At 40.8% G+C, this 21209-nt stretch overlaps 1 protein-coding gene across 2 annotated transcripts in view; it reads right to left on the reverse strand.

The window, feature by feature from the left end:
* Positions 1 to 20999, reverse strand: part of SIM2 (SIM bHLH transcription factor 2) — a 106050-nt gene extending 85051 nt beyond the window's left edge. For both annotated transcript variants that reach the window (XM_066598521.1, XM_066598520.1), the window contains exon 1: positions 20720 to 20999. In XM_066598521.1, the coding sequence (XP_066454618.1) occupies positions 20720 to 20894 (175 nt within the window). In that variant the 5' untranslated portion in view covers positions 20895 to 20999. The remainder of the gene's footprint in view (positions 1 to 20719) is intronic.
* Positions 21000 to 21209: the final 210 nt, after the last annotated feature.

The following is a 21209-nucleotide window of genomic DNA, read 5'->3' on the forward strand; positions in this document are numbered from 1 at the left end:
CTATGTACAAGAATATAACTAGTATAATACTGCCCCCTATGTACAGGAATATAACTACTATAATACTGCCTCCTATGTACAAGAATATAACTACTATAATACTGCTTCCTATGTACAAGAATATAACTACTATAATACTGCTCCCTATGTACAAGAATATAACTACTATAATACTGCCTCCTATGTACAAGAATATAACTACTATAATACTGCTCCCTATGTACAAGAATATAACTACTATAATACTGCCCCCTATGTACAAGAATATAACTACTATAATACTGCCTCCTATGTACAAGAATAAAACTACTATAATACTGCTCCCTATGTACAAGAATATAACTACTATAATACTGCCTCCTATGTACAAGAATATAACTACTATAATACTGCTCCCTATGTACAAGAATATAACTACTATAATACTGCCTCCTATGTACAAGAATATAACTACTATAATACTGCCCCCTATGTACAAGAATATAACTACTATAATACTGCTCCTATGTACAAGAATATAACTACTATAATACTGCCCCCTATGTACAAGAATATAACTACTATAATACTGCCCCCTATGTACAAGAATATAACTACTATAATACTGCTCCCTATGTACAAGAATATAACTAGTATAATACTGCCTCCTATGTACAAGAATATAACTACTATAATACTACCCCCTATGTACAAGAATATAACTACTATAATACTACTCCTATATACAAGAATATAACTACTATAATACTGCTCCTATGTACAAGAATATAACTACTATAATACTGCCCCCTATGTACAAGAATATAACTACTATAATACTGCCTCCTATGTACAAGAATAAAACTACTATAATACTGCTCCCTATGTACAAGAATATAACTACTATAATACTGCTCCCTATGTACAAGAATATAACTACTATAATACTGCCTCCTATGTACAAGAATATAACTACTATAATACTGCCCCCTTTGTACAAGAATATAACTACTATAATACTGCTCCCTATGTACAAGAATATAACTACTATAATACTGCCCCCATGAACAAGAATATAACTACTATAATACTGCCCCCTATGTACAAGAATATAACTACTATAATACTGCCCCTATGTACAGGAATATAACTACTATAATACTGCTCCTATATACAAGAATATAACTACTATAATACTGCCCCCTATGTACAAGAATATAACTACTATAATACTGCTCCCTATGTACAAGAATATAACTACTATAATAGTGCCCCCATGAACAAGAATATAACTACTATAATACTGCCCCCTATGTACAAGAATATAACTACTATAATACTGCCCCTATGTACAGGAATATAACTACTATAATACTGCTCCTATATACAAGAATATAACTACTATAATACTGCCCCCTATGTACAAGAATATAACTACTATAATACTGCTCCCTATGTACAAGAATATAACTACTATAATACTGCTCCTATATACAAGAATATAAGTACTATAATACTGCCCCCTATGTATAAGAATATATCTACTATAATACTGCCCCCTATGTACAAGAATATAACTACTATAATACTGCCCCCTATATACAAGAATATAACTACTATAATACTGCCCCCTATGTACAAGAATATAACTACTATAATACTGCTCCTATGTACAAGAATATAACCACTATAATACTGCCCCCTATATACAAGAATATAACTACTATAATACTGCCCCCTATATACAAGAATATAACTACTATAATACTGCCCCCTATATACAAGGATGTATGTAGTATGTCTCAACCCCCCCCCCCCCCCCCCCTGAGCTGCACAGTTCTATGCAGCATCCTATCTTGGGGTGTTTATGTTTAACAACTTCATGAATATATGGCCAGAAGGATAGAACTGCCTATATTGATATGAGAGATTTTCAGACAGATCACTGTGAAAGCTGTTAGGGGTTTATGTGATTATCGCACCTCAGATCTTTAGGATCTGCATATCTAGAAGGACCAAACGCTGAACAATGGACAACAAGTTCCACTCCTGGTGATCAGGTCTGCAGAAACTTTTTATGGGGCTGAGAATCCGATCTTATTGTTTGCATTAATCTAGTTTGAACCTCCTGCTCCCCCTGAGACTCTGTACCAGGCGGCAGCATACAATGTATCAGTTTTGCCCCTATGGATCGGTGATAAATGTCATTTCTGTGAAAACTCCTTGAAGACGGCATTGCACCATATTCTCCCTTCAGGGGTCTCGGATCAGATGTTACATTTAAGTGAATGGAGATTTTCAAAACTCCCCTTCACACAATGTGGCCAAAAACCTGTGGTTACTTGTGGTTCTGTCACATGCTTCCTGCATTAACTTCAACAAGGCAAAAACAGCGGCATTAAAAGAAAAGTGATAAAACATTGTAAAAACTCACAGTGGGTTAGAGAATGATGGGATTTGGGATCTATCATCCCCACGTTGCTTTAACGACTGCTGCAATTGGGACTGGTTCAGACTATCCCATAAACATATGCTCTATTAGTGGTCCTGCCATACCCTTCTCTGAATGGGGTGCATCCACTGGGATCAATAAACCAATCCCCATTAGAAGGATCGAGTGGTCGGTTACTCTGCCAATAAGAGCTGTATGCAAAGACCCCCCATCATCAATAAGCAGCTTAGGGACCTATTAAACAAAATGGGGTGTCTGAAACAAAAAAACCCTTAAAGGGTTCGTCTTGAGTATAGATAGATAGATAGATAGGAGATAGATAGATAGGAGATAGATGGATAGATAGATAGATAGATAGATAGATAGATAGATAGATAGATAGATAGATAGATGAATATATATATATACATTTTTTTTCAATAGCCAGGTATGCTATAAACAAGGATATTGGGCATTGAGGCCCGGAGAATGGGAGGTGATGCTACTGGCCCCTGATTGGCAGCAGAGGTCACCTGACTTCCGACCAGAGTTAACAATGGAAGATTCACCAGAGCCGCTCCTTCCAGGAGAGCAGCTGGGTAAGAATAGATTATTTTGTTATTTTATAGCACGCCATGAAAAAAACCTTTATAAACTTTGACAACCCATTTAAAGGTGTTTAATCAATAACAAAGAAAACCCCATATTCATAATCAGAACACAAAAGTACAAATGAAGCAGCACTGATTGGTTGCTGTGGTCATGTGACATAACGTCGTTAAGGACAGCACATCATCCTGGCCTTAAACCAACCCCATACATCTCTATGAGATGCAGACTGATGCAAAAACATAAACTGAGGCTAATGTCACATGACCATGAAAAGTTACATTTTAGTCTCCGTGTTGCAAACGAAACATCCAAAAGTCTCTGTGGCTGTACTGCATTGATATCACTAGGGAACCTCATGGTGACCTCAGCGATGCGGGCAGGACAGATATTTGTGCCATAATATAGACTCTAAGCAGTAACCGTATTACGGCCCAGTGAAGCCAGAGGGTCCAAATCCCAAATACCTGAAGCCGCCTGACATCGAATTCTGCATCAGATTAGACGCTGGTGAAGAGGCCGTACCTCAATCCTGCTAACAGGGGGGTGAAATGTCCAGACCTCATAGTATGTCTCCGATATGTGGGAACATATTCTGCTACGGGACGGTCAGAACCCGCGACAGCGCCGCTCAGCGCCCGGCTTAAAATCTATAAATTAAGGATATTTGCCAAAGGATTTTGGAGAGAAGTTAAAGGCACAAAGAATGTTATTTTAGTACTTTCAAGCTGAAATAGGTAAAAACGATTCCTGAAATGTAGAAGCCGAACTTTGCAGCATCAGCATACTTCCTCGGGGTTTAATAACAGGCTTATTAAAGGGCTGAGCGTTAATGTAAACATATAGAAATGAACCACTTGAAAATTGGACGCTAAGTAGTAAATTCACGAGGCGGTTCGGGTCAGAAGAAATTATCATAAAAAGGTTGTTTGCATGTGGTAAAGAGCTCAGGGCTGAACTCTGTCAGCGACGCTAGGAGGATGTCATTAATTTAAGGAGGGTTCAAGGAAATCATGAAGAAAAAGGAATCTGTGAAGAAAAAAAGATAGAAAAAGTAAAAATGTACATTTATTAAAAATGGTGAAGTTTCACTTGATTTATTGATAACGGTAATGTTTAGCCACAAATTGTGAAAAATCAGGAAGGCAGAGCCGTACCCCGGAATGTCTGCGTGTCCTGCTGAAGCGGGCGCCCCCCCCCCCCCCCCATCACCGCGTCCTTACATGCGTCATTTACGAAATTTATGGCTTTTTTATGTCCTTAAATTCACCACAATCGAATCATTTAGCGTGGAGCAGAGATAGAGCGGCGGTCACAGTTAGTACATATGGAAATGGTGATTTGGGAAATAGGAGAAAACATCCGATTCGCCCCAATTAGCACCAAAATGTATGTTTCTGGAATCACACGGGAGAATTAATAGAAGCCGTTTACATATAAACACTGCGGATTATTTCTTGTAAAAGCAAGAAGACACAAGAATCGAATGTTATTTCCATGGAACCGACGAGATGCAGAATTGACTATTTTGACGCACATTTTTATTAACTGACCCAAATATAGAACTTTGGGAATGTTTGTTTTCAGATCTGATATTATGTTTGTTTTTGCTTTTTTTTAGATATTTGATATTAAAGTCAAGAATCCCCTAATCTGCGTTGCACTTCTTGCTCCAAAAGCTATTTGCTGTTAGCATAGTGGGATTTTTGTTTTCTCCCATTAACCCTTGGTATTCATGATGGGGTCCGCGAAGCCCCTGTGTTACAATGTTTGTTTACATCCATAGGTGACGTTTCCGGTACCGAATGTTTTACAAGATCCTATTTTCATTCTGTTTCGAGGTTACTTTGTTCTTATAGGAATTGGTAATGCCTCTTCAGGGGTCACTTTAACCCTATAATGAGGTTTGCAGTCAGGCAGGACATGAGCTCCTCGGGTGGCGTTCCTTTGTATCGGATTAAATGTTTTAATGAAATGTAAATATTAAAACTTTTACATAAAAATCTGTACTTTCATACGACAAAAAAAAGGACTTAAAGTTTGTTTTTTTTGATGGGGTCAAAACTGACCCACATTAAATATTGCTTTACCATCTTCCACAGGGGTACCGAGGGTTAACTTAGGAATTGAAAGGACTGAGGCAAACCAAATGAATCGCATCCATTGACGACCTTTTCGTTTCCATTTTTGGAGGTCCGGGCTCGGGTATCAATCGAGTTGTTTTTACGACATTTTTGCTTTAATAGTGTCGCTGCCGAATCTGTGCCGCATTTAGGAACGTTTCATACCGGTAGGACATTAACAAAAATTCTTGTAACCTGAACCGGAGAGAAGTCCAATGTCAACTCGCAGATGGCGAGGAAAACTGCGTCGCCGTATACGTTCACATGTGGGCATATAGCAAGTGTAGGACCAACCTCCGTGTCTTCAGACGATCGCGCTGAAGCACTGAGTCATACGTTAGCTAATATCACAACAGAACTGTCCACCAGATTTTCTGATGTTTTTACCTTATTTTGGGGTCTTATGACCATGGATAAACGAAAAAACGAAAACACAATATTGAATGAGAGCCGATGATAAGAACTCATGGATCAACCGCTTCTGATATAGAAATGCAGACGGCTGACGGGATCTGCGGATGACAGGGACATTTCGGCCGCTCTGCGACTCCTAATGGGCTCTTTTAACCCCGTGCTGCTCATTCTGCCTATGATACTGCATTAGAAACATATACGAGATATACATTCTGGATGGGTCGGATATTGTAATTGTGACACGGATTTAGATACCTGATGAGGTTTATCCAGAATTCCCAGTGAGGCGCAATCACCCAACTGAGGGATTTTCAATAATCAAATATTAAGGCGCCGACATTATTATGGCTGATGGGACATTTGGGTAGTTTTAAAAATTATTTTTTTTAGATATATTTCTTTTTAAATATTATATTTTGACCGTCGTCCTTTGTCACTCGGTCTGGAAAAAAAAGGACTCCAAAAGCTGATCGAAAAAAATATGATTAGTTTAAAAAAACTGTAGTTGGATCAGACCCCCCCCCCCCCCCCCCCCCCCGATCATAAAAAGTCAAATAAAAATTTGTTTACGATTATCGTCATCAATCTTAGTTGAATCTTCGGCAGAACGTTCCCCGCACGCCCGGGTTAACAGAGCGGTTTTGTTCCTCCACGCGGGGCATAAAGGATATTGGCAGTAATCTCTGTACAGCGAAGACATTCTTATAAAGTTCAGACAGCTAATCTCTACCACAGGGGTTAATGGGAGTAAGAGATTAATCACTTTCCCTAAGAGATTCCAGACGAATGTTCTCTTCCAGCAATGAACAAAGGATATTTTTGGGAGGGGGGGCAGTAATCTCTGGAGAGAGTGTATATAATCTGGTGGAACTGGACACACGGAGCGACACGGAGGGGATGTGTTTGTGTAACGCTGCGCTAATGACGGATAATGGAGTGTCCTGTTATATCATCAAGGAGACAAGTCGCAGAAAGGTTTCGGACAAAACCGTAGATTAGGGAAATCAGACCTCTTAATTCCGCACAACGGGCGGCGTAATATAAAGCGAGCGCAGATATAAAGAGTGTAATTGGCAGTAGAGTCTCACCGGAGCGCGTATAATAACGTGATAACGGCGCCGATACAACAGCGTCACTTGTATCTGTTATTAGGGTATTAGAATGGAGAGTATTCCTAGGAAGATTAACAAAAGCAGACCGGAGGGGCTATCGCTTCCCGGTCACCTGACTAATGAAGCGCATCATTCCAAGTCATGCCGATCCATATCATAATAAAATTAACCCTTTTGACCCCAATGTTCTAAGTGCGTTGGAGCTCGCCGGAGCCTAAGTGTGTTTTTTCTCACCTATAAACCTTTTTAGACCCCTCTATAAGTCGCCCCTTCTCGCCGTGTCTCCGGTCGCAGCGACTCCTTCTCCGTTTTATTTCTCTATCACAATTATGGCTGATGCCAACGATATTAATTCTTAATGCTCGCTGTTCCTTTAAATGAGGTCGCTGACGCCGACTGATAGAATGACGGTTCCCCACAAACACCTGGGCCCCCTACTTAGCTTTCTATCTTCCTGCTTCCTTCCTTACGGCTCATTTATAAGGGCGAGTAAAGCCGCCCGAGTTCTGGGTGTTTTTGTGAGATTGCAGAAAACTCGCCAACTATTTGCTATGAGTTACATCTCAGCTGCACGAGTCTCATCTGAGGGCGACGCAATTAAAACATTTTTCCTTTTGAAGCAGCATGTGATATTCACGTTCGTGAAAAACACCCCTGAAAATGGCGTTCACCGTCCTGAAATGAGATTTTCTCACAAAACGCATCACACTTATATAGAGACTGCAGGTTTAAGGCTGGATGTACACGGGCGAGGGCGACATCAGGCCAACAAGATCAGACCGATATCGGACTCTTAGACGTTTGATTTTCACATTCCGTTAGGCGCGACTTTTATTTGCGTTTTTCACAATCACTGCGCTCACGGGAAACTCGCATGTGAATTTTAACTCGCCTATAGAGAATACTGGATGAGTCTCCTGTGATATCTCAGACAGGACCTGCTGCAGTTTGCCCGCCTCGCAGCATCGCTACAATATTAAAAATTGCGCATGTAAATACACCTATTTAAAATAATGAGTTCTATTTTCCTTTGAGTTTTGTCCGTCTCGTAACGCACAAAATACGCAATAGGAAAATGGCCAGTGTGCGGGTGCATTCATATGGGCATTAGTTTGAGAGATTTGGATTGATATCGCGCATGCAAACCTGCGACTTCTGCTGCACGTGCAAGAAAAGTGCATCCCGTCTCTGCAGCATTACATGAAAATCACATGTTGTTTCCATTGGAGAAATGAAAAGAATCGCATCAGTTGTATATATTTTTTTGCATATGACGCGATGGGCGATTCCGTGGACCCGCAGCGTCGCCTAAGGGAAGAATCCCTCCTGTGAAGAGACACGAGCCCGGAGAGCTGATCACGCTATAACACGAGGTGAGAGCGACCCCGCGGGTGAACGCTCCCCCAATAAGCCCCTGTCAGTGGGCCCCCTATTATGGGGTTTTGGACACATTAGGGATATGCCATGAATGTCGCCCCAAACACACAACTGGACGTCCTTTTTTTCTATTTTGCGGCTCATTCTTATTAAATTCATTTTTTGGGAATTGAAGTTGAAGCAATTTTTTTAAAGAGACAGAAAACGAAAGATGGATGTCATAAGCAACATGTTATGTGCGACCGCTCAGCGGACCCCCAGTCGTCTCCGGATCCCATCTGTTATCCTTTGCTCACTTCATAATCAACGTGTTAAAAGATGAGGGAGAACGCACCAGAAGGGAATGAAGGAGCGCTGTGAGTGGGGGTCTACGACTCGATGACATCACAACCTCCGGGGACCTTCATTATTCTACAGACCCCCCTGTGACTCCCCCACAGCATCCACTAAAGACCAACCATAAAGAGTAGATGTCGGTCCTGACATACATGACGCCCCATCAGACCTGCACATCTCTTATTAACCCCGCTGTGACGTTTTGGTGGCCGCGCTGCACCCATTACGGGCCGCACTCAGGGGCGCTTAGAATGTATCGGAGAACTTTATTATATTTACTGGGGAGGAGATGGAAAGACATCCAGGAATTGCCCCTTGTTTTGGGGTTTTGTTTTTGCAGCGTTCACCGTTCGCCTCCCTCGTCCGCTCGGCACGATTACTGCGACTACAAGTTTACAGAGAGGCTTTATTATTTTCTTACACTTTTTGACTCATTCTCAGACGGACAGCGCTGGTATTTTCCCGGCAGCGGCGCTCTGTGGGGGCTTGTTATATGCGGGCAGAGCTGTAGTTTGTATCGGGACCAGTCTGGGGTGCGGGCGACTTTTGGGTGACTTTTTATGTCACTTTCTGGGAGACAACAAAAGAAAAATAACAATTTGGAAGTTAGTTTTTCCATTCTTTTTACGGCATTCGGCCTGCGTGATGAAGGACAATATAGTTGGCTTTCTGGATGGTTATAACGCAGTAACACCTCTTATGGCTTGTTGTTTTTTCCATTTTTTTAAATATTTGATACATTTAAAATTGGGTTTTGTGGGGAAAAATGTGTATTTTTATAAACTGGATTTTTTACACAGTTTTTTTATTCACTGTAGGGGAGGATGTGATTGTTTGATCACTAGGATGGTACACTGCATTACTTATGTATTGCATTCTAGTAAGCCTGTGACATCAGGATATCAGACTCTGCAGGAAGCGAGACCTAATAGCTTGAGATACATGGCAGACATGGAGGCCTTTGTCAGGCTTCTGGTTGCCATGGGAACCCATTGGTACCTTGAGCTTGCACTTTGGGGTGCCAATGAGTCACAGAAAGAGCCCCCTCCCCTGTCATCTGCTTACATGCTGCAGTTGCTATTTATTGTGGCATACAAGGGGTTAAAGAGCCAAGATTTGAGGTTTCTCCATTCCTGGCAGTTAGAGCAGGAGCCTGGCTGTCAGTGGTCAGTCAAGCCACTATCTTAAAAAGTTGGATATGCAGGTTTAAAGCCCATTAATGAGGTCAGTAAAAAGGCGTATTGGTGGTTACTAAGGGGTTAATCGGCTGCCCCATATTTACCACTGAAGCCCTGGGTTTGAGTCTGATGTCGGGCTGCATCTCTCCGTTTTTGCATTGGTTTCCTCCCACTTTCCAAAAACAAACTGATGGGTTAATTTTACCTGCATCTGCAGTATGTATGTCGGGGCTGGGAAATCAGACTAGGAACAGGGATGGACAAGAGTGACTGCAATCTATGGACTGCGCTACAGAATGAGCCGGCGATATGGGAGCAACGGAAATATATAGCAGAACCAACGGTAAACGATGCCAGCAGAGGACAAACAAACTGAGGCCACCGTCCCAGTAGTCCAAACCACCGTCCCAGTAGTCACCCCATCGTCCCAGTAGTCACCCCACCGTCCCAGTAGTCACCCCATCGTCCCAGTAGTCACCCCATCGTCCCAGTAGTCACCCCACCATCCCAGTAGTCATCCCATCATCCCAGTAGTCACCCCACCATCCCAGTAGTCACCCCATCGTCCCAGTAGTCACCCCACCATCCCAGTAGTCACCCCATCGTCCCAGTAGTCACCCCACCATCCCAGTAGTCACCCCATCGTCCCAGTAGTCACCCCACCGTCCCAGTAGTCACCCCACCATCCCAGTAGTCACCCCACCGTCCCAGTAGTCACCCCACCGTCCCAGTAGTCACCCCACCATCCCAGTAGTCACCGCTCACGTGACATTAAGCTTTCAAGGTAATTAAGGGGCCAGATTGATTAATGGGGGGCGCCAATATTTAGGTGCAAAATACAGGTGTGAAAAAAGTCATGTCATGCCATAAGGAAAAGTGTCCATCCGATCTAACGAGAAGCGCCAAAGGTATCGAGCACCGTGAGCCGCTGGGCTTCTGCTGCGCTCATCTAGTTTTATGATATCTAAATTTAGATCATTATAAATAAATCCGCCCTGCGTTGCTTTAATATCACTATTCACATGAAGCGTAAATGCTGCGCCGAACAAACCCTGCGGATCCATGAGCTGCAGAGAAACCCACGTGGGATCCACAAGCAGAATTGAGGATTTTAGTCCTCAGGATGTCACTTGTTTGTTGCAGATCTGACTGCAGCACATTCACACCAAAAGTCACGGACCCACTCAGATAACCGCAGCGTGAGCAGAGCGCCCAGCCAGTCACCAGAACAACTGATATTAACCCTTTCCAATCCAATTTGTATCCAGATTTTCCTAGGGGGCTTACTCTTTTCCTGCTGTTATACAACAGCGCTATATGCTGGCTAAAGCCAGTACTGCATGAGCTGACACGTTGGATAGGCTCCAATGGCAGAAAGGCTGGCAATATACAGTAAGAGAACCCAGACGGGCGTCTTCCAACATTGGAGCTGAACAGCCTTAAATCATAATGTCTTCAGACGTCAGACAGTGGATTGGAAAGGGTTAAAGAGATCGGAGTGCTTTACCCCATCACCAGGTCACCAATATAGTAAGGAATGTTCCACAAAGTCAGCAGGTCACTATAGAGTGCAGAGAGCGCCATATTACATGACCAGTCACCTTGAGAGTGCAGAGAGCGCCATATTACATGACCAGTCACCATTAGAGTGCAGAGAGCGCCATATTACATGACCAGTCACCATTAGAGTGCAGAGAGCGCCATATTACATGACCAGTCACCATGAGAGTGCAGAGAGCGCCATATTACATGACCAGTCACCATGAGAGTGCAGAGAGCGCCATATACATGACCAGTCACCATTAGAGTGCAGAGAGCGCCATATTACATGACCAGTGACCATTAGAGTGCAGAGAGCGCCATATTACATGACCAGTCACCATTAGAGTGCAGAGAGCGCCATATTACATGACCAGTCACCATGAGAGTGCAGAGAGCGCGCTATTACATGACCAGTCACCATGAGAGTGCAGAGAGCGCCATATTACATGACCAGTCACCATTAGAGTGCAGAGAGCGCCATATTACATGACCAGTCACCATGAGAGTGCAGAGAGTTCGACCAGTACCAAGTCACCAAATTTATCAGTCACCGTACTACAATTGTGGCGCCTTCACACAAACTGTGTTCAAAGGGTGGGGGAGGGAGGGGGGGTGTTATAATGTTTTTATGGCACTTTCTACGTGTTGCGTTATATAGTTAATAGGTTAATATCGACTTTAAAGTTCTGTCTGCTGCAAACAGCTGCTGAAAACGCCATGAAAAATGTATAGTGTGAAACGGGCATTAAAGGGGTTTTAAAGTCAAAAACCTGCCACCCACTGGGCCCGGCGTAAACTGACCTCTCCCCAGCCCCCAGGGTCTCTGATTGTTAGATAACCCCCTGGAAGTCACATGACCGCTGCAGTCAATCGGAGGCAAAAGCTGAAAAATAGACTTAGCTGGGTTTTTGCATAATGTCCGTAAAACATTTGGCCATGTGATTGGCCCTACAAATTACATTAACTCCATTTACAGTCAGTCCCCCCAACACGGTCCTAACACAGCCCAATACCGCGCTTCCTGGAAGCAGCCTGCGGGGGTTTATCGCATAGTGGGGCACAATTATGTCCAATATTGGCACAGAATTCTGGCGTAAATTGCACCTTTTTGGGGCGCAGATAAATTTGAAAAATTTACTATTGATTTGCACCACAAAGAACAGATGCTCCGCCCACCACTCCAATTTTTCAAAAGTGCTTAGAAAAGGGGGCGGAGTTTGTGTGTGAGAGGTTTTTAAACAGATTTAAGAATTGCGACTTCTTAAAAAGTCTAGGCGTATTTACAGATATGACATATTTATCACCATTGTGCCACATTTGGTAAATCTGTTGATTTTAAACAAGAGAAGGGAAAAAAATGCCAAAAAATGGTGTCAAAAATCCCCCTGATGATAAATTCCCCCGTGCGCTTTGGAAAAACGTTCATTTTGGGGGGCATTTTTCTGTTTTGTTTTTTTTTTGTTTTGCTGCAATTGCTGTCAAAAGAGACAGAAAGAATAGCAGGAAGATGAAGCCCCCAAGATGGAAAAATCCCCAAATGTGATCGTTCTCAGCAAGAGAAACCGAGTCATCTTGTAGATATGAGACCTTCAATGGCTACAAACACGATGTTACGGCCGCTTTCGGGATGTCCCCTTCCTCAGGCTTCTTAGAGAGAACTGAGAACAATCACACTTTACTGGAAGCATCCCCCGGACCCCGCAGTTTTCTCCACTTCTTGGATGTTTTTCCAAGTTGCAGCATTCTCCGGGTTCGGCATTTTTTCCATCATTTCTATAGGCCACAGGAAAGGTTTTATAAAAACACGTAGAAAATGACATTGTTTAAAGCTAATACAATGCTGTATGAGCCGCCAGTGCCGACAGTCACCGACCGAAAGGGACTTTACACGGGCAGGTTTTTTTCAGTCCTGAAAATCCAACCAATTTTTTGCCGTTTTCTTGGGATTTTTCTGCTCTTTTTTCATCTGTTTTGAAGCTACATTTTTATGCGCGTGAAAGAAAATGCACGATGGGCTCTGCACACTTATTTAGGGTTACCATGGTTACATGCAATAAAAACAGACCACAATCAAATGAGGGCAATCTGTTTTTTTCAAACGCACCGACAGATGTAAATCGGCGATTTTCGGCTGATAGTCACAACTATATCGGGACATGCTGAATATTTATTTTTTGCTCGGACTGTTCGATCGATTAAAGAATCACATGTGTAAATATAATCGTTTATGAGGATTTACTTTATTTCCACCCGATTCCGGTCTGAATTTTACGGACAAAAAAGTGGACAATAAAACGGGGTGAGTTTACCGTTCCAATGAAAAATGACCCGAAAACCCCGCAGATTCCCTCCAGGAGGCATTATTTTATGTGCATCACATGAGGCGACAAGAACACTGCTGGCTGCAGTGAATGGTCATCATATACAGTATGTGCAGTGATAGTCATTACTCTATCGGCAGCAGATGATCGCACCTCCCTGCGCCGGTCATCTCTGACTGATCGAGCGATCGGGTCATTCTATGTTCTGTCTCTGACTATGCGGATCTTCATCTTTGTATATTACACTGCCAATGTACTTCTATACACGGATCTCATATCCGGAGTGCCCAGATGAAGTGCAAGCTCTTGGGAGCAAACCTCATAATAGTCCTCTGTGTACATTCTGTCTATGGCAGTTACTGAAGGAAAATGTTAAATGGTGGCTTACAAGGTGCTTTTCACATCCAGCTTACTTGATAGTGATTGTGCAGGCAGGTTATCCTGGGACTTGTAGTTCCGCAACAACTCAGCAGTCACAACAAGCTGCAGGAGAAATAATGGGGACGTGAAGGAAGCCCTGCAGACCCCGCGTGGACGGCAGCGATCGGGTTAATCGGGACATTATTTATATCATCGCAATGTGGTTATATATAATATATGAATCTACAGGTATTTATATTTACTAGTTGTATTGTGTATATATATATATATATATATATATATATATATATATATATATATATATATATATATATAATCATGTAGGGCTGATATCTGAGGTCAGTGCATAACAATAATATATCTACTGCATGCATATGGCACAGCCGGGAAATAGTAAGAAAGGTGATAAGTGATATATATTCCCCTAATACCATGTATCTGGGCTTCAACCACTTTTTACCTTTAAGTTACTTTCAAGTTATGTTGCAACAAAAGGTAATTACACACCACATATATCACACATATTACATATATCACTTATATTACACATATTACATATCTCACATAAATTACAGTATAAAGTGGAGCATGAGGAGGAAATAATTACAATGTAGGGAGAATGCTATCATTATATCATTTCTACTACTATTATGTATTTATACAGCTGGTAGGATTATTTCCATAATGGACATAATTTTATAATAATAATAAAAAATATTATTTTGTGACATTTCCTTCATTTTATTAGGTTGTTCTAATGCTGATTGTTATTTTTACTATGATTTATTTATTTTAATCCTCCTCTAGTGGAAGCTTTGCTTTATGTCCATCACTACAACAAGCAGGAATGCAGAGATTGCAGACCCAGGACTGATGTCACGGTGTCCTGTATGGCTGTGACTTGTAGTTCTCCACCTACACTCAGGAACACCTGATGGACAGGGATGAGACACATATAACAAGCCGGGTGTGATCTGCGAGGCGGGAGGAGATGATGGCTAACTGCTCTCATCAGATTGATATTAGTAAAGACCCCGACAATAGTGAGGAGACCCCAGAGAGAAGGAGCCCCCCAACCAGATAACACTGAATGACCCTACAATACAACCATCAGCATTATTATCATTACACTTTATCCGTAAGAGTGAAAAACTCCTATTTTCCCCATTATTAATAATTGTTATTTTCACGCCCCCCTCCACAGATTACTAATCATAATCATCATATATCTGACTAATAATCACTTATTAGGCAGATATAAAATTATTATTTAGGTACTACTATTACTATTTATATCATTATTACCAATAATCCTCATCATATCTCACTTTTACATCTCAGGGAGCAACAGCCCAACAGATGACAATAACGAGGAAGTATAAATGAACCCCAAAAAGTATATAAACGGAAAGAAATTATTTTAGTATTATAATATTACTAAGAGGAGCGCGACGTGACCTCTGTTATATACTGTACTGTACTATTCTATATGCTGTATACTATACCATACTGTATACAATATAATGTACTGCATACTAAATTTTTTACTGTATACTATATACTGTACTATACTATTCTATACACTGTATACAATACTATATACTGTATACTATATAATGTACTATACTATATTATATACTGTCTATATAATGTACTATCCTATATACCGTATACTATGCTATATACTGTATACTATATAATGTACTATACTATATTATATACTGTACTATACCATACTATATACTGTAGGTTACATTTTGCAAACACGATGATTCCATTAGCTGAAGATTACACTGAGCTCAGTGGGATTTGGTTCCTGTCTTGATGCCCCAGGGGGCCCACGCTGGTCAGTACTGGTGTAGGAGAACATTCCCTGTGTTGGCTTGTGTGGGTATATAGGGGTGACTGCGGAATATAGGGGTCTTTGCTGAGGTTCCCTCTGCGTGTGGGGGAGGGGAGCATTATGCTATTACTATATCTCTTTATACCTGATCTGGACTCTGTGACTGATAGCCAACAATGATGGCCGCTAATATCAGGTTTCCTGCTTGTTGCCCGGATTTTTATCTTTTGGACTCATGAACGAACCTCCAAAACGTTTTTGGCGCATTCACTTTCACTCGCACTAGTTTCGCTTTTTTTGGTCGTGTAAGGGTTTGCTCAGACACAGATTTGTTGCAGAACTTTCCTCTAATCCATTGATCTGAATGGGCTATGGAGAACTCCATGCACAGGCTGCAGAAACAATCCCATTAGGGTGGATCCAGCCTGGACAGATTTATCGCAGCCACTTCAGCATCTGTCTCTTCTGAATGGGGTTTGCACAAATCGACTGCCTGCTGCAAATTCTACAAGATATCAGCTGCAGACGAAAATAATCTAATGTCTTGAAGGGATTTCAGTCCCCGAAATGTCTCCAACCAATGTGCGGTAAAATGTGTCCACATACAAATCCTCTATAGGGGCTTCTGTCACTTCTGATAACACAACTAGCGCAGCATGTAGCACTATTCTGGCCATCTACAACGATGACAACCTTCACAAGTCCCTAGTATAAGGCCTTATTCACATGGGCGATTTCACACGGCTATTTACCATCAAATCACCGACCATTTTCGGTCGCCAATTTTTCACGCTGCACTAAAAATAGCATGAACGGGCGATTACCGGCTATTATGTTTCCAGCTTAATTAGCAGTGAAATTGCCCATTTTACACGATAGGGAGCTGCGTGGTACGTGTTATCAAGCTCCCATAGGAGTCTGCGGAAACTCCTGCGCAACTGGCACAAAAGACAGGTCAGATCCCATCTTTTCACGCACAACAGACCTTTGGCAACTGCACAGAAATGCATCGAATTTTCACCATAAAATCAGTGGAGAACATAAAAACCGCACCAAAATTTGCAAATACACTTGTGTTACAGAAATGCACTGAGTCTGCTTGGAAATCTGCATTTTTTGATGTTTGAAAATAAAGTTTGCCAATGTGACTTCCGCTACCAGATCACAAAAACACAATGCACTCCACAGCAGGAAATCTGTACAGAAAAACGCAACTACTTATACAAAATCCACAACAGAAAAACAGAAAATTACGCAAAGCTCATTAAGGACTTGGACAGACGAGCATGTTTTTGCTAGCTTTTGCATGCAGGAGAATTCCAGCCCGCAAAACGCGGACAATACAACCCATTGATTTCAATGGGTTTATTCTCACATCTTTTTTTTTGCTTGCTGTTTTCGCAGGTTCAAATAGAACCTGCTCTATTTTGTGTGTATTTGCGCAGCAAAGAGCCCTATAGAGGTCTATGGGAGGCACACAAACACACGCATCTGCATGTGCAGGTACGCACTAAATATCTCGTTAGGCTAATTAGCCATTTCAATCAGGGCAGACTGATTCTCCCATCCGTGTGAATGAGTGGTGCCTGCGCAAATACGTACAGTAATTTCTAAAACATGCGCAAAATACACTCATTCACTGTGCAAAAGAATTGTGCAGAAGCAAGTGTATTGCAGAACAGGCGCATCTGTTGAAGCCCCAAATCTGCATATATGCAGAAACACAGCAGAAATTCGGCAGCTCAGATGTTGTGTGAGAGGGTAGCCTGATTGTGTGTCTGTTTGGATTCTCTGCTGCAGAATGTGCTTCTTTTGTGACCTAGTAGCGCTAATTCCTGCTCCTCGGGTGACACTGGCAAACTTTATTATTAACAAACATCAAAAGCAGATTTTCAAGTGGATTCATTGCTTTTCCGCAGTGGAAAACCTGCAAAAATGCAACATTACTCTATTTGTGGATTACGGTGCGGTTTTTATTTTAGTCATTGACCTCCATGGAAAAAATCTGCTGCGGATACATGCGGTTTTCTCAACAAAAATACACAAGCTGCGGAAATGTAAACCGCAGAGTTTTTCAAATATGATGCTTTTCTGCAGCAGAAAAATCCCTGATGTTTGCAGGAGATTTGTGAAAACATTCACTTACCTTGTACCTTACAGGCATTTACTGCGTGTGTGAAGGTGGCCTTATAAGACAAAAGAGTCCAACTGCTGCAACGTGAATCCATCATATAAGGCCGGATTCACATGAGCGTATGTATATTTGCTTATGCAGCAGGCGTTGTGTATTTGTGTGTGCTATAGCGTTTTTTAATGTACTTCTTGTGCACGCAAATAAAAACATGCACTGATGCTCTCAGCCATTGAAATTAAATTAGTTTAATGAGTTCAAGATGTGTTCTTTCCCTGCTCAGATGCGCAGGAAAATAAAGTATGCTGCAGTTTTTTTTGTGCAACGGAATTGTACAAGACAAATATGCGCATGTGAATAAACGCACTGAAATCAGCAGATTATATTTTCTGCAAATTGCGCAATTTTTTGGTGTGCAAATATATCCGGCCTAATGGATCCATCACAAGTTCCTGGTTCCCATGATAAAAGAAGTCATACAACAAGTGAGAACAGAGACTGAATAGAGGAACTTCTTCATCTATCTATCTATCTATCTATCTATCTATCTATCTATCTATCTATCTCCTATTTATCTCCTATCTATCTATCTCATATCGATCATCTATTTATCTCCTATTTATCTATCTATCTCATATCTATCTATTTATCTATCTCATATCTATCTCATATCTATCTATCTATCTATCTATCTATCTATCTATCTATCTATCTATCTATCTATCTATCTCATATCTATCTATCTTTCTATCTATCTATCTATCTCATATCTATCTATCTATCTCATATCTATCTATCTATCTCCTATCTATCATCTATTTATCTCCTATTTATCTATCTATCTCATATCTATCTCATATCTATCTATCTATCTATCTATCTGTCTATCTAGAATAAATAATAATACTTATTATTGGTATTCAGCTATCCGGTCGTTTTGTAAGAATTCTTTAGAAATACATAACAATCTTTACAGATCCTTTAAGGTATGCAAGACTTGGTGGAAACAGAGAAATGAATGAAATCTAGCAGAGGATTTGCTGCTTTATGTGTATTTTGACAGAAGAGATACATAGTAACTGAAGGACACACAGATATAACCATATAATGAAAGTGATGGTAAAAGTGCTCTAATAAAATCCAATATATAAGCAATAAACAATAATAATAGTAATCTCCGAGCTCGCAGGGTGCGCAGTGCAGGAGCCGCCTGGTGCCACCTCGGGGCTATTTATGGGGCTAATTGGCTGGTGATTTAGATTTACAATTCTCCATGATGTATGTGTACCGACAGCACAAGGCTCCTCGCCTCCACATAACAGCACTTACCGTCATTACCTGCACAGTAGTAAGTGTCAGCTACTCACAGGAGCCTGGAGCCCCCCACATCAGGTGTGCTCAGCCCCCATAATCACATTTCCACCGTCACTCAGATTTATATAATGATACAGGCATATCTATAAATCCAGACATTTAGTGTTACTGCTGGTATACATCATGCAGTGCTCGCGATATGGCATACATACACAGAGAGCATATAGAAATTCATAGAGGACGGTCGGGATGTATATTACTCTTAGTTTATACACCATTATAATAAGTAATAAGTGCACGATTTGCCATATACCCTGTGACACACTAGAAGGATATATAAAGGATATAACAAACAAAAAGAAAGCGAATTAAATGAAGAAACATCTACAATAAAAGAATGGAATTCCGGAATATTATTTATTGATGCCGTATTGCTAAATATTAATAATAGAAAAATTAATTAATAGAAAAAAATAATAGTAGTGATGTAATACTAGTAAAACAGTTGTAATAAAATATAATATCGACAATGATAGAGTACAATATTAATAATACAAAACTAATAATAATACTAAGAATATTGTACCAATTATATGCTAGTAATAATAATGCAATAAAAATATATTAGCAATGATAATAGTATAAAAATTGTAATAAAAGTAATTTATTTACTGCAAAACTAATAATATTAACCACAATAATACTAATATTAATAGTTCTGCAGTATATTTATTACTTTTATTATTAGTATTGTTTATAGTGATGATACTACTGATGATGATTATTATTACTACATACAAGTAATTATGAAATATTAAGAAAATCTAATTTTATATGTTAGAAAAAATCTAAACTGAGGGAAATGATAAAAGTAATAATAGTAATGCTAATAATATAAAATCAGTATTATTTCACACGCAACACAGTTGCAGATTTTATCAAATAGCGCAGATTTTGTTGCGTTTTCAACTGCAGAATGTGTTCTGTGGAACATTTTGTGGAATATCTCATTGTGGCCGTTGCAGAATTCCATCTCTTGTACATTAGAAATTAGCAGCAACAATTCTGCAAGAATCCTTAATTCCACAGCAGATGATAATCTTGCAGTTTTGAAGTAAAGCCGCGGATTGTAACAGGTGCGGAGAGAACATTGTGACGCAGAAATGTCGCTGAGGACTCGGTCATCCCGTGTGAAAGGACCTCACTGAGCGATTTATTTGGGGCCTAATACTTTCATATAACCCATTATTTATTGTTTAGATTAGTTACTTTGTAGTTTCTGGACTCTGATCACATTTTATATATTTTATTATATAGTTTAATCTTTAAATTAGTTACTCAGTATTTTTTAGACTCTGATCACATTTTTCAGTACTTCTCTCCGCATTTAACTTCCGATCTCCAGTTATTGAGTAGTTACATATTCCTTGCAGATTACACGAGTGATACATTTGTTTAGCATCCATGTTGCACAAGGCTCAGTATATAGAAGGCACTTATTATTCTGTATAACCCAGAGGGCTGGTTACATGTATATTATGTATATGACAGATAGGACTTCCATGTGACTTCTGCCCGTGACTAGTTTATGGTTTGCAATGATATACAAGCAATTAATTGCCACTTACCGTCAGGGAAGACTGCTCTCATCTTGAGGTAGCTGGTGGTCAGCCTGATGATGGAGGCTTTGTCCAGCTGGGAGGTGATGGCAGAGGGCAGGGGCAGCAGCTTGGCCAGCTCATAGAACTCGCCATTCTCCTTCTCCCTGCGGGTCTTAGCTGCGTTCTTAGACTTCTCCTTCATGATGATGATGATAATGATCAGGGTAGAATAAGATGACTGCTGGTAATAATAACACTGACATAATAATCAGAGCACTGGGCACTCACTGGTATTACTAGACTAGGGTCTCAGTGCTGAGGAGGACCACACTTGTCTCTGGGTCATTGCTCCTTAGTGTTTAGGTGAAAATATCAAGACATTTAATGAAATCCTCCTTACAGGATGTTGTAGTAATCAGTGTCCCCTACTGTGACTCCTCCAGGCCCTAGTCCAGGAGTCCGGAGAGCTCCATGTTATCATAGGGTGTCACCAAAAATCCTGCAGAGGTTGCAATAA

This window comes from Eleutherodactylus coqui, chromosome 4 (genome assembly GCF_035609145.1).
Source record: "Eleutherodactylus coqui strain aEleCoq1 chromosome 4, aEleCoq1.hap1, whole genome shotgun sequence".
NCBI classification, from domain to species: domain Eukaryota; kingdom Metazoa; phylum Chordata; class Amphibia; order Anura; family Eleutherodactylidae; genus Eleutherodactylus; species Eleutherodactylus coqui.